The 13,121-nt window shown below is 40.3% G+C and overlaps 1 protein-coding gene across 7 annotated transcripts; it reads right to left on the bottom strand.

Annotated features, from left to right (window-relative positions):
* Window positions 1-3,240: 3,240 nt before the first annotated feature.
* LOC146654472 (arfaptin-2-like) lies at window positions 3,241-11,493 on the bottom strand. Of its 7 annotated transcripts, none has more exons than XM_085380514.1 (10): window positions 11,372-11,493; window positions 10,917-11,025; window positions 10,145-10,253; window positions 9,646-9,708; window positions 8,626-8,712; window positions 8,385-8,485; window positions 8,032-8,253; window positions 7,801-7,958; window positions 7,540-7,714; window positions 3,241-3,939 (listed from the first exon to the last, which is right to left on the bottom strand). In XM_085380514.1, exons 2-10 carry the CDS (start codon window positions 11,013-11,015, stop codon window positions 3,784-3,786), a joined length of 1,170 nt encoding a protein of 389 aa, XP_085236640.1. In that variant the 5' UTR covers window positions 11,016-11,025; window positions 11,372-11,493; the 3' UTR covers window positions 3,241-3,783. The 7 variants fall into 7 exon arrangements, with proteins under 7 accessions (XP_085236640.1, XP_085236638.1, XP_085236639.1 ...); XM_085380512.1 differs by having other exon boundaries at window positions 11,201-11,408; XM_085380513.1 differs by having other exon boundaries at window positions 11,176-11,408.
* Window positions 11,494-13,121: the final 1,628 nt, after the last annotated feature.

The raw sequence follows: 13,121 nt of genomic DNA on the forward strand, positions 1-13,121 counted from the left end.
CAGGTGAACTCACTTAAAATCCATGACAGCCCACACCTTCCCAGGCACTCTGGGATTGGCTTATTTCTTTCTCTCTCTCTCTCTCTCTTTCTTTTCCCTTTGGAGTTTGGGGAGGCGCTGCGTTTCTATCCATCTGTCAATGAGTTGCGTGAGTAAGCGGTCAACTAGAATGACAAATATTCTGACTCAGAGAGAAAACCCATTGAACATATTTAAAATGTAATAAATACATTATCAACTTAATTAAAAATAAATTAAATGTTATATACTTTAGTAAATATTCCTGCGGTGAGACCGTCATTGATTTGAATTCATTATATATATTAATTTTCAACTAATATTCAGGCTTTAACTCTATATTATGGGAGTTCTCTCACAAAGGTAAGCGGTATAATAAGTCCAGCTCTGATTGGCTGCGTGTCGTTTGACTTCCGCAAACATAACTCGCCGCTTTGATGGAGTCGCAACCCCCCCCCCCACTCCATTTTTTTTTAGCATAATTTCACATTTTAATGCACAAGAAAAACTTAAATTCTCACATTTGTCTGTACATATTTTGACCGAGACCAGCACCAACATTTCTTCTTGGTAAACTGCTTGAACCTTGCTCCGTAGATGCTCGTTATCAGATAACGATAATGGATTGCTCACCAGTCACAAGCCCAGAATGTGTATTTGTTTTTGTGTAATAGAGTACATTTAACACCACTAATACAAATTAAGTCGACTGTTTTTTCTACGTGGTGTATATTTATCAAAATCCCACAGGATTTCGCCCTCGAATACATGCCTCAGTTTGAGCTCTGATGACCATATAAGGAAATCCGTACAACGCAATCGGACCCCTGAGCTGGGGACTCGGTACTTAAAAACTTCAGTCCCATTAATAAAACAGGACTGCAAGGTTTGGAGGCCTATCTCCCCCCACCACCACTTCCCCTGCCAGTGGCGGACTCCCTCAGACATCGGTGCGTTGGTGGTTCTTTGTGTCTGGGGGTGGGCGTCCAGGTACACACCGGCTCACTCCTTGGCGGCCGCTTATCGGGGCCTGGAGCCTGGGGCTTGCTCGGGCCACTTCGGAGGTGGGGTGCCCCCGGCCTCTCGGCCTGGGGCTCGGTCACTCAGGCACAGCTGGCTGCCGGCGGAGCTCACGGGCGCGTCACTGCAACTCCCCCTGGCTTCTGCTCCGCGGCTGCTGGGTGAGCCCTCATCTGGGACTCGCCTCAGCTCTTTCTGGGACAGTGGCGCGGCTGCCCCTCTGTTAGTCTTCCTTGGTCTCTTGTGTTCTGGGGGCCTCTGGATGTCTGGAGTTTTGATCTCCTCCATACCTGCTTCATGCCCTGGAGGACGGGGCTGTGGCCCCCCCACACCCTCTAGCAGATCATTACATGAAGGAACCTTTTAAAAAAACAAACGCGTCCATGCTCACAGGTGTACACACGGGTGAACACACCCACAAACTACACCCTTTTTGGCTCCTACCTCAAAGCACACTGTGTTCTGTTGATCTTATGTGCTGCACAATAATGTTTAATATTTAGTATTTACTGTCATATTCCCATATATCATTGTGATGTTGTTAATTCTATTACTCTTGTTCTCTTCTGCTTGTTTTCTTTTTTCTTTCTCAACAGGTGATCCAGGTGATCGATATATGCATTTTTTCTCTCTTTTTTTTTCCTGCCCGTTCTGTTGGTTTTTGTTTTTTGCCCTTCTCCCCCGTCCCTCTTCTCAGCTGTTTCTCTTTCCCTCTTTTTCCCCTTCTTTCCCCCAGTCAAGTCTGTCCCGTATTCAACAAGTGAAAATAAAATACACAATAAAAGGTGAATCAAATGGACCATTATGGCAAGGCTGGGATGGTCAATTTGGTAAAGTAAATCCGTTGGGCATCTTTCTTTGCCTTTAGACAATAATTCTGATGGCAAAAGAGCCAAACGGGACAGGCAAAAAATAAATAAATAATAAAATAAATAAATAAAACAGGACTGTAAGTCATATTATGATAGAAAATTGACATAAACATTTTTCAAGATCGATACTTCAAATCATCCCGCAAATTGTCTGCAATGCGTTAAACAGTGTTAGTATGCAAGCCATGGGATTTTCTCAGATACTGAGGAAAACTTGCATGTTGTTTGCCTTTTCCAATGGAAAATGACCTTTGGGATAAAATAAGATTTTAAGCAGGAAGTGAAAGCGATACTGAGGGAAGTCTGAAGGGACTGACAGTAAAGAATATATTTAAGACTTAATTACAAGACCAAATGTGTGACCACAACAAACTATCATATTATATAACTTATAAAGGTAAGATTAGATAAGAGTGTGTTATAATCTAATCTCTTAACCTTAATCTCTTATTCTGATTTTATCTGAGAGCACTGTGACCATTAAAAATCTATTTGTATTAATGGCAGAGAAGCTTGAAAAAGCAATCATGTCTGTGATTCTAATATTGACAGATTGATGGCTTTATTCACTGCATACACCACCTCAAAGAAAACATTCAGTTTCTTTAGGCTACTTCTGGTCGCCCTGTCTCATTCTTTTAAGCCAACATCAAAAACCTTAAGCAAACTTTCAGGAAAAAAAAAAAGGTGTATTTTAAGGAATAAGAAATAAGGTAATCCACTGAAAGCATGTTGCAGATATATTTTATCATGTACATAATTAAAATTACATACTGAATATTGTGAGTTTTCTTTACATACATACTGTGAACTGTAACCATACGAAACTGACAGCCCCTGTGTCGAAAGCACATCTAAGTGAAACAAAACATCCAGCAGACTTTATTGGATTTGCAGAAGATAAAGACAATCAGCTGACTAAAACAATCTAAGTAACATACAAATTATGTTACAAACAGGTAAATAAATAACGCAAACTATAACAAATGAACTCATACATTCTGTTTTTGATGACGCTGACACTTGTACTGTAACCTAAAGTGCACCTTGATCCACTATTCCCATTTAGTATTTCAAAAGGAAGTTTTGCAGTTGCACAATGCCAGCTCCTACAGTCACTGCAACACTGGCTGCGTGCCATGTTTTGATACGGATTTCTTTATGATTGTTGAGATCTGATTAGATTAGGAATTGATGGGGATTTGCTGTTAAACACAAATGTCATGTTTGTTCAGGCTTGTTTCCATGTGTAAACTCCAGAGTAAAAAAGACAGATAGTTGCAATGGTGCTGGACTTGATCTAACACTGTATCCAAAATTTAGGTGTAGAAACATAGTGGGGCAATTTTAAAAATGAATCTATATTCTGATGTGTTTGACTCAAAAGTGTTAAAATTGATCTCATGATCACATGTGCATAAGGAAAATAAATATAATTTCTGAACATTGTAGCAGTACCCTGCTGACTTGCTATTTTTTTTAAGAATTCCTCCTATTTGATGTACACTGAAATATTAAAAGGGAACCTTACACAACAATACAAATACATCAAAATAATGCATGTGCAAACTGCAAAGGAGAATCTCGACAATAGTTGACTATCCTGTACATATATAAGAGATGGAAATGATTGTGCTAACTAAAGAGTAAGAAAATAACATGGGGTAATTTTGTGATTTAACATAAAACAACATAAGAACAACTTAAAAAGTTGTCCATCTATGTAATAAATCATACTGAAAAACATTACAAAAGAGCTATATCTGGCTGCTACTTATTCTACAATATACTCCTTTATCCATTTAAATTCGCCATCTAACCACAATGCCAGCATGAAACTGTACATGTCAAAATGCTGAACCCTGGATGCATATTACTGCTCCTCCAGCCACGATGGCTTATCTGATCCTGGGGGCTTTAACTTTACATTGAACTGTATAAGAGTTTGTTCTAACTGCTGCTGGTTGCCAGCAAAATAAGCGGAGATGGCATTATGGAAGAGAAGCAGCTGCTTGTGCATCACCTTCACCTAGAAGAAAAGAGAGGAGAGAAAATGACATTACAAACATGGTTTCAGGTGTTTACATGAAAGCACAGCCTGCAGACATTTATTTGGATCACCAACTGCTCGGAATACATTCCTAAAAATAACTTGCACATTCCTCTGAAGCCTATTCTCAGGAGTCAAGCAGGCCGTTTTAAAGATCTCAGAAAATACTATCTTAAGTTTAACTTGAATTTATTTGCTATTTTACATTTATCTGGCAAGAATTTCCATGTTTTTTTAACAGTTCTTGTCATGAGTGACATTTCATTTTCCTAAAGCCAGATTTATTAACCAGGGATCAGAGTGCCAGGACCTTCACCACAACTACTGTCTGATCCACAAAACACCGAACTCCTACAGCCCCTTTCTGCAAGTGATGGCCCCACAGGAGGGATTGCTGATGTACTGCTTTTGGGCTGTGCCCATCCAGGCCCTGTGGTTTTAAGTATCTTGGAGTCTTGTTCATGAGTGAGGAAAGAGTAGTGCAGGAGATTGACGCTGTATTAGTCTGTTGTGGTAAAGAGAGATCTAAGTGTGAAAGCAAAGCTATCGATGTGCATTTCCACCCTTACCTAGGGACCCAACCTCGGAGTATTGACTGAAAGAGGGAGACTGTGAATACAAGTAGCAGAAATTAGCTTCTTCTGGAGAGTTGCTGGGTTCTAAAATATGGGTCACTAATTTGAGCCACTATTTATAGTAGCTGATTCGAAGCATCCTCAACATTTTACCTGCATCTTTGTTCAAAACTGTCTTTCAGTCTATCGGCCCCCGTGTGCTCTATATAACTAGTGCTCCACTGCTCTTCGGCCGAGTCTCTGCTTATTTTAAGAAAGATGCCATTCAATCTCTTAAAAAAAAAAAAAAAAAAAAAATTGACCCTTCTCATCCTCAAAGTTATACACCAATCTAAAAATGACTGTTTATTGGTAGCAGTTTAGAAAAGGTTGAGACCAAGTAGCATACATCTCTTTTAGACAAATGCAGCATTCTTGGTACATTTAAATCTGGCTTTCATAGAGCTCATTCCACCAAAACAGCTCTCTTTAGTCTCCAGTGACATTTCTATGCAAAGCGATGCAGGAGAATGTTGTTTTGCTGATGCTGGACCTGACCTCTGCCTTTGATACTGCTGACCATGACATGATTCTCCACTTCTCTTGTCTACTGTGTGTCACGAGGTTCTGTTATGGAGCTCTTATTTTGTCTATCTGTTCCATCTTCAGCATATTTTGAGCACTTTTAAATGACATTTATTGTCACTGCTACACAGATGACTTTCAGTTAAATATCTCTTCTAAGCCCAAGATGTTTCTACTGTGACTTAGACATCTTGCATAAATGATTAGACTGTATTAAAGGTTGGATGGATGGCAATTTTCTCCAGCTTACTGAAGAGGAAACAGAAGTCCTTGTTTGTGCCCCTGTCAGATCTGTGCTTAAGGTAATGGAGATTCTAGGTCCCCTTGTCACATCTGATAAATCTTCCATCAGGAACCTTGAGGTCATTTTTGACTCAGCTTTGTCCCTGGAAGCTGACGTGGTTCGCTCTTGCTTTTACCAGTTGAGAAAAATTTCCCAGGTGAGTTTCAGTCGTTCAGGCTCTAAACTGGAAATTCATACTCATGCCTTTATTTCATCACTTTTAGATTTTTGCAATTCGGTGTTTACTTGTTTCAACAAATCTTCCCGGAGATGTCTGCAGCTTGCTCAGCATGCAGCTACAACACTGCTGACTGAGTCTTCCAAGTACTCAAATGTCACACTGATACTAATTCAGTTGTACTGGCTCGCCATTAACCTTCAGAGTGCGCTTTAAGATTCTAGCGCTGACTTTTAGAGCTCTGCATGATCAAGCATCAGTGTACATGAGTCAAATTTTACATTCATACATCACCAGCAGGTCTCTGAGGTCATGTGATCAGGGTCTATTGGTTTTGCTTCACAAAAGACTGAGAACTAAAGGCGACTGAGGTTTTTCAGCAGTGTTCCCCAGACACTGGGAACTCTCTCCCACTGAGCTTAAGATCTGTGGACTCTGTGGTCTCTTTTAAAAAGCAGCTAAAAACTCATTTTTAAACTTACTTTATGTTTTTGTGATGAAGCACTTTGTGATATTTATCTTTAAAGGTGCTATATATTCAATTTTACTTTGCTTTACTTTCACTCCTCCAAGTAAGGAGCCAGTTAAGGACGTTTGGGCATCCAACTAGGACATCTCATAGTTGAGATGCTTTAGTCATTCCTGTCAAGAGGAGGCCCCTGGGCAGATGCAGGCACACACTAGAGAGATTAAGTCTCTCGGCAAGGGCAGCTCTTTTTTCTGCTAATATAAGTTCTAATTGAGGTTTTACCTTGAAAGTAGCAGAAATGCAAAAGATTCCTTCTTTTTGCTGTATAATGATAGCAGTTATATTCAACACTGTGCTCACTCAACACAGTAACATGGGTATCCTTCAAGCAACTTAGAAGAGGCATTGGCAAGACACAGTATTTTAGTATTATATTTTAAATATGATTGGGGTTTTTTTGTGTTTTTTTTCCACGTTCAGAATGACCATCTCAAAACTATTACGACCAGCTGTTTTTAAGGAGGCATATCATACTGCTAAAGGCAGTTGTTTGTGCCCTTAATGTTTGCAAGTGCCTAGCCTGTTTCAAAACCACATCATCCATGAATGAACCCTGACTTTGGGTGTGGTTTAATCTAGGCTTTGCTTCATGTGAAACCACAATGATGTCAACAACACTGATGTCATGTGGTTACCAATGCTGCATGATTGGAGGTAAAAATCACTGGAGCCAAAACCAGTCCCTGTACCCTTCCTAAGTATTCAACCCTCAAAAATGTAAATGTCATCACCTGCAAGCAAAACTGCAGAGCCTGAGTGTGTAATTTCACAAGGAATAAAAATGGTATGAAAAAAGGAATGGGACAGCATTTTAAACACTATAAAAAAGATTAATGAATTAAATTTGTGTGCAATAAAGGAGAGGTTGTACTGCCCTGATTTAAATCTAAATATTATTGCAACCTTTGGGTTGCCTGGTCCTGTGTGTCTGTTTGTTGTTTCCTCATACTTTTCTTTTTAAGTTTAACCTAAAGGTACCCTTAGGTATAGTCTGCAGAAATTCAGAAAGTATGCATAAGACCTCAAGAAATCTGCCAGAGAGCCCTCATGCGCTTGATTTGACAGTGGGGCAGCCTTAAGCCCTCAAAGGCTTTAGCACAAATGTGCCACAAAGTTGGTAAGTCTCTGAGTGTGGACACTGGGATTATCTCCTAGAAGCAAGGCTTGCTATTCAGCAGCGATCTTGAAATGCTTTAAGCACTTCTTTAGATAATGACTTAAAAAAAAATACCCAAATTAATTGAAATGGTCTGGGACATAAAACCTGCATGTGCAGTGTAACGAGGAAATCTGAGGGGGAAAAAAAGTGCCAACTTTGCCCAAAAAAGTGAAGAAGTTATACTTATATCACTATCTTTCACTACTAGAGCTAAAAAGAATAATAATTCAGAGGACTGCACTCTTTAAACATGCAGGGATTTCAAGAATAAAACTAGACTGTAATCTGAACCTTGTTTTCTTCCAGGAATTTAAGCTTGATGGTGACATCACTACGCAGCCTTTCATATTTGTCTCTGTGGATCTGGTACTCATGCTGAGCCATCTCAATGCGAACCACGCCAGCTGCATCCCTTGGTCCCAAACTCAGTTCCTCCAGATCAGAGCGATAGGCATCAAACTCAAGTCTGAACACAAACACAAGACTGAATTATTTTCTAGGCAACCATTAAGTTTAACCACTTAATGGTTGTACATCTTAGTAGTTCAATACCTTGCATTTTCGTACTGCTTAATCGTCATCAAAGTATCTTCCATTGTTTTGTTGACCAGTGTGTTGACACTGGATACGAAGAAGTTGATGGCACCAAGCAGAGCCTCGCCATTCTTACACAACAGCTTTTGTGTTTCTGCATTATACCCAAACTCATCCTGCAGAGAAATACAGAGGTTTTACCTGCCAATGTCATGACATGTCATATGGGGAGATTCTGCAATACTATACCTGCAACTCTGGGGACTTCTGGCTGAGGTCAGTGAAGGCATCTCCTAGAGCCTGCTGCGTCTGCACAATTCTTTGAAAGTGATCGGTGAGAGCGGTGGCCAGTCTTAGGATGTTTTCATACTTGCTCTTCGTGTCTCTTAACACGTCAATCTGAGCCTCAAGTTCCAGGTCTACTGTCCGTGAGCCTCGGCCAAACTTTTCTGAGAACATCTGCTTTGTACACTGCGCAATGAATATGAACAGAGAACAGCACACGGTGTCAACGCAACCTGATGTAGTCTTTGGAACACAGACATATCCAAGCATATCTATTCCATTTTAAAAACACAGCATGCACACATAGTGCAGAATACCTTGTACGTGTTTATGCCCCATTTCTTCACACTGTCCAGTTTCTCCACTGCTACACCACGAGAAACTTCTTCAGTTGAATTTGTGTTATGGTTCGACGACCCTAAAAAGAACATAAAAGCTAGAAATAAACACACAGTGTACACAGTACTGGAGCTTCTTCTATGAGGAGAAGTTTTTAAGGCAGTGGTTTACAGAAAATAAGTGAGGACAGTGTGGACAGGGTGATGAGCATGGTGATACCTGGATGCTGCTCTGTGTGGTGGGCAAGTCGACTTGCTGCAGATTGACTTTTAGGCAAGTTAACACCCCTGGATTTCATGCGAATGTCTGAAATGAACATGCCGGTGATATAGAGTAAGAATGAGAGGAAGACATGTAAAAATGACTGTAGTGAAACATGCCAGAGCAGCTTGGGAGTGAGATATGCCGCAGAACAGCAGAGCATGAAGACCGAAGCCCCTTTCTGACATGGGATTTGTAGAATTGCTGGCTTCATTAATCTGTTGAAGTAATTCAGTCATTCAGACATAGGTAGCTTCTGTGTGAATCTTCAAGCATTCCCACAATATTTGTAGAAATAACCATGGTAACTGGACTGGATATTATGTTACACAATGCTCTTATATCCAGATCAATCCTGTGTCAGTGGTACTTAAGTCATGAAATGTGACATATTGCATTCACACAACATGTGTAAATCTGTGCACTTTCTTTGATTTGTAAATGATCATGGAGAAAGTGCGCTGCTATACGCTGTGCATTCAGACATGAAGCCACCCATGGAAAAGGAGTGAAAGTCCAAAAGGAGCTTAAAAACTGTTATGCTCTGCAGTGGAGGACACATAAAGAGCAGGGTTAGAGGGGTTTTGAAGTAAATAATAATCCACCAGGCAGGCTTCACATGCACAATAAAAGCATTAAAAAAAGAAGATGAAAATGGAATTCATGGGATGAGATGCAAGTACTGGCAAAATGGTCAAAGTGCATTTCAAAGTACAGAACAGAACAGATTTTTTTTTAGACATCAACACAACATTGAATGTGACAGCCCTGTAATATCTGGTTAGTTCATTCCTATTTTTGAAAGGTGCCAAAACATTACTTCTTGCTGAAGCTGTTCAGTGGCAGAGTTCGGTAGGTACAAGCAAGGTTACATACAAGTCCGCTCATCAAGCCTCAAAACCTCTTACAAGGGGGCAAATAAGACCAACATATCAAGGTTAAATAAGAAAGAAAGGGGTTATTAGAATACACAGCCACCTGGTCCTGGTGCAGGGGCTTGTCTTCTGTCCAGATACTCGGGGTTGAAGTAAACTGCGGGTCCTAAGGAATATGGATGTTTGTGACATAAACCAGGAGACTGCAGGTCAGCAGCTCTCTTGTGACACACAAAGAAAAGCTCCTGCTATTGTTTCTTAAAAGATGCACTAAGTATCAACCTCTTTCAGTAACTGAAAGACAGTACAAGCACTGATCTCTGACACAGCCTTTATCTAACAACAGCCAGAACATCGTGAAACAAAATATCTTTAAGGGTATTTGTGTCTGTCAGCCCCTGGAAAAGGAGTTGCCGGGTCAACTGTACTTATTAAAAATCCTGTTCAACTGATGTGTGCGTTTTAGCATGAAAATTACTTACTGAACAGCAACTTGTACTTAATGCACCTTTAAATTTGTAATATCCCTGCAGATATTACTTAGAAGAATAAACAACAAAGCAATACCTGCAGAGAATGGAAGCATGGTTTGCTAAAAGTACCTTTGATACTGCTGGTTGGGATGATGCCCCCTGCAGGTCCTCCATAACCTCCAGAGACAATACTGGTTTCATTCAGGTTGGGTCCAGACACCATCACCTGCTGCAGATCCTGAGTTAAAACAGATAAACACAATTTATTAGCTTTTTCAAAGTATCTGCATGGATGTTAAGGTGCACAAAAATGCTGAGCACACTTGATCATTTTATGAAACAATGTAATTTTATTTATCTTGGTCAGACCCACAAAGCAGTAATCTTAAACATAAACATAAATGTATGTCATCCATAACTTTTAGTTAAAATGAACAGAATCTATTTTTTGTAAAGCTGACGTGCAGACAGATAACATACAAAACATTTGATTATGAGCTAAAAATAATAATATTACTTGTAGTAGTCATACATTTCATTATAGAGGCCTCAGTATTGCTTATTCTAATGCTACTAATGTCATTGCTGGTGTAGCTTTCTTAATCCCAATGGGCTTTACAAATGGTGCACCAACCTTTTAATTTTACTGACAGTTTGTCATGCAAACGCTCATTTATGTCACAGTTTCCTCCTGTAGGTGCTCTGAACGATTCAACGTTATCGGGTTGGAGGTACACATCTACTGTCCCTAGCTACAGGCCTTTACATGGTAGGGTAACATTTGGCCTAACCAGCCATGAACTGTACAATCACGCAAAATTTAGGGAAACTAGATACTGTTATAAGCAACATAGCATTATTCATTTCCACAGTGAGTGAGGTGAGATGAAGCATCACTGACCTGCTCCAGACTGTCATCCTCTGGGAGAGTGCCTGTGTCTCCATTGCTGTTAATGGGGATCTCCATGGTTGCAGCCTTGCTCATGATACTGTCTGCCATAATGAAATCTCTGCAAGAAAGACAATAGCACATAAAGCTGGGGGAGAAAAACAGAACAATGCTAGCCTACATCGACACAGAATAACAGCTGGCTTACACTGATGCTAACGTGATTGACCAATAGCAACGGTGCTGATGTGGCTTGCTAGTGGGCTACTACCTGACAGCTAGCTTCAAATCCTCACCACTGTAGCTGAGACTGGAGCCAAGTTTCAGTCGCCAGAAAGACTAAACAAGTCGCGCGGGCAGTAGCCTTGAAATATAACATAAATTAAACGGAGGCACCGCTGTTTTTACTTAGTATCCCATACTACATCCATGATTACTCATCCTGAATCGTTCACATGATCATCTACCTGCTTCCATAGAATTCAGACAGAAAATCCCTGCATCCAGCCAGGTCGCAGCTTTAATAGTACGACTTCGGAATAAAGGTTTTCGTGATTTTTATTTTTGTTGTGCGTCACATTAGGTTCCATTTAAAAGCACTGTGCTTCAAGTGAAATGCACAATGTATGTTTTTAAATGTACTTTATGTGTCAAAAAGCAGGCTGAGAGGGATACTGTAATTTGATGCTCTTATTTTGAAGAATAATAACGTATCATCGTCGTCAAGCCTCCCCCATCTTCCACGTCGTACGGTGCTGACGTAGCGTTTTCCTCTGACCTGCAGTACCTGATTTCTCCTGAAGATGTCAGTAGCACTTCACGGCCCAGTAGAGAGAAACTAGAACATGGCAAATCTAGAGTAACTCAATCAGTAATATGGCTCTGGTCCCTCAAATGTTGTGAGTATTAATCATTAAAGCCTAGGTTGTTACATCTTAATCGTTCCATTGATTGCAATATCTCCTGAAATCAAACTGTATAAATACAGTCGTTTGTTTTGAGTTGTGAAAGGCTTTGAGATAGACCTCACCCTAGCAAACTGGCCGCACTTCCAATTATTTGCCTCATTTATTTCAATCAGGGACGCAAGCAAAGTGCACATGGCCTCCAAATGTAGAAGTTTTTCTGTAATTATTCCGGCTCGAAGCAGAGCACCAACCCTTCACACACGCTCACAATGTATTCCTAATGGTTAATTTTCCTCCATGCACTGATTACCTACAAGTGACATATTTTCCAGACTTCTAAAAATCTCCTCCTTCGTTTTCAGTATTCTACACAGCATGAATTTGACAAGCGCATTTCTAGGATCAAAGCAGGCAAAATGGCAAATCATGTAGGTTATGCATGTTTCCCCCCCCCCCCCCCCAATCAACAATCCACTTGTCAGCAGTGATTTGACTGGCATGGGTATGTGCTCCGCCTTTGATTCTCCTTCCAAATTAATATTATTTTAGCACCATCTTGGACTACTGCGTGCTGCACCAAGTATATTTTCTTGTTTCCTCAAACATTCTCAATCATGTCATCCCATGTCCAAAACGAACTAGATGTATGTAGAACCATGGTGGAATCTCGAGGTCAAGATGGTCAAACGGTATAGGTGAGCCTTTTATCCCTGCCCCAGATACACAAAACTGCAGTTGAAATTCTTCCTACATAAACTTTTGTATTTCAAAAACTGACAATCTGTCAAGCATGACCATGCCACATTGCAGTCAGCCATGTGTGAAAAGTTAAGACAGTTTTTGATGTGGTCCCATTAATCATGCATTCAGCAAAACTGCCCTGCATGCGGTCCTGAAACCGGAAGTCACTTTTCTGATGTGCATCATAAATACACATTGAGCAGAGTTATCACAAACTTTAAATAGTGGCTTTGAACGAAGGGATGTGCTCCAGGTTGCAGTAGTGCAATAATAAACTGAACATAATGATCAAACTAACTAAACCTCGATTCCAAACAAAGCATATCAGTGTTTCTGCCTATTGCATCTGTATAGTCACAGTTGGGAAAAGAAGGTGAGCTCAGACCAGTGTGTCTTCCAGAAATGGAAAAATGAATGTGTCATAGTCATAGGAGGAGTTTCAGTTCTTGTGATAATGCTCAGTTTTGGTTCCAGCTTTCATTTGTTATTGTTATGGCTTTTTTGTGTTTGCAGAGCCCTCAGTGTTTCCTTCTCTTGTCTCATTGTGTCTCATCTCTCTGTTAGTGCT

Source organism: Rhamphochromis longiceps, linkage group LG14, assembly GCF_057381845.1.
Source record: "Rhamphochromis longiceps isolate RC_006_pf linkage group LG14, R_longiceps_female_GT1.1, whole genome shotgun sequence".
Taxonomy (NCBI): domain Eukaryota; kingdom Metazoa; phylum Chordata; class Actinopteri; order Cichliformes; family Cichlidae; genus Rhamphochromis; species Rhamphochromis longiceps.

Excerpts from the sequence above, each read along its gene's own strand:
- LOC146654472 (XM_085380514.1), bottom strand. The coding sequence starts at position 11,015 with ATGGCAGACAGTATCATGAGCAAGGCTGCAACCATGGAGATCCCCATT. Across the intron at positions 7,715-7,800 it reads AAGCAGTACGAAAATGCAAG|ACTTGAGTTTGATGCCTATC; the intron begins GTATTGAACTAC and ends GTTTGTGTTCAG. Across the intron at positions 3,940-7,539 it reads AATTCCTGGAAGAAAACAAG|GTGAAGGTGATGCACAAGCA; the intron begins GTTCAGATTACA and ends CTTTTCTTCTAG.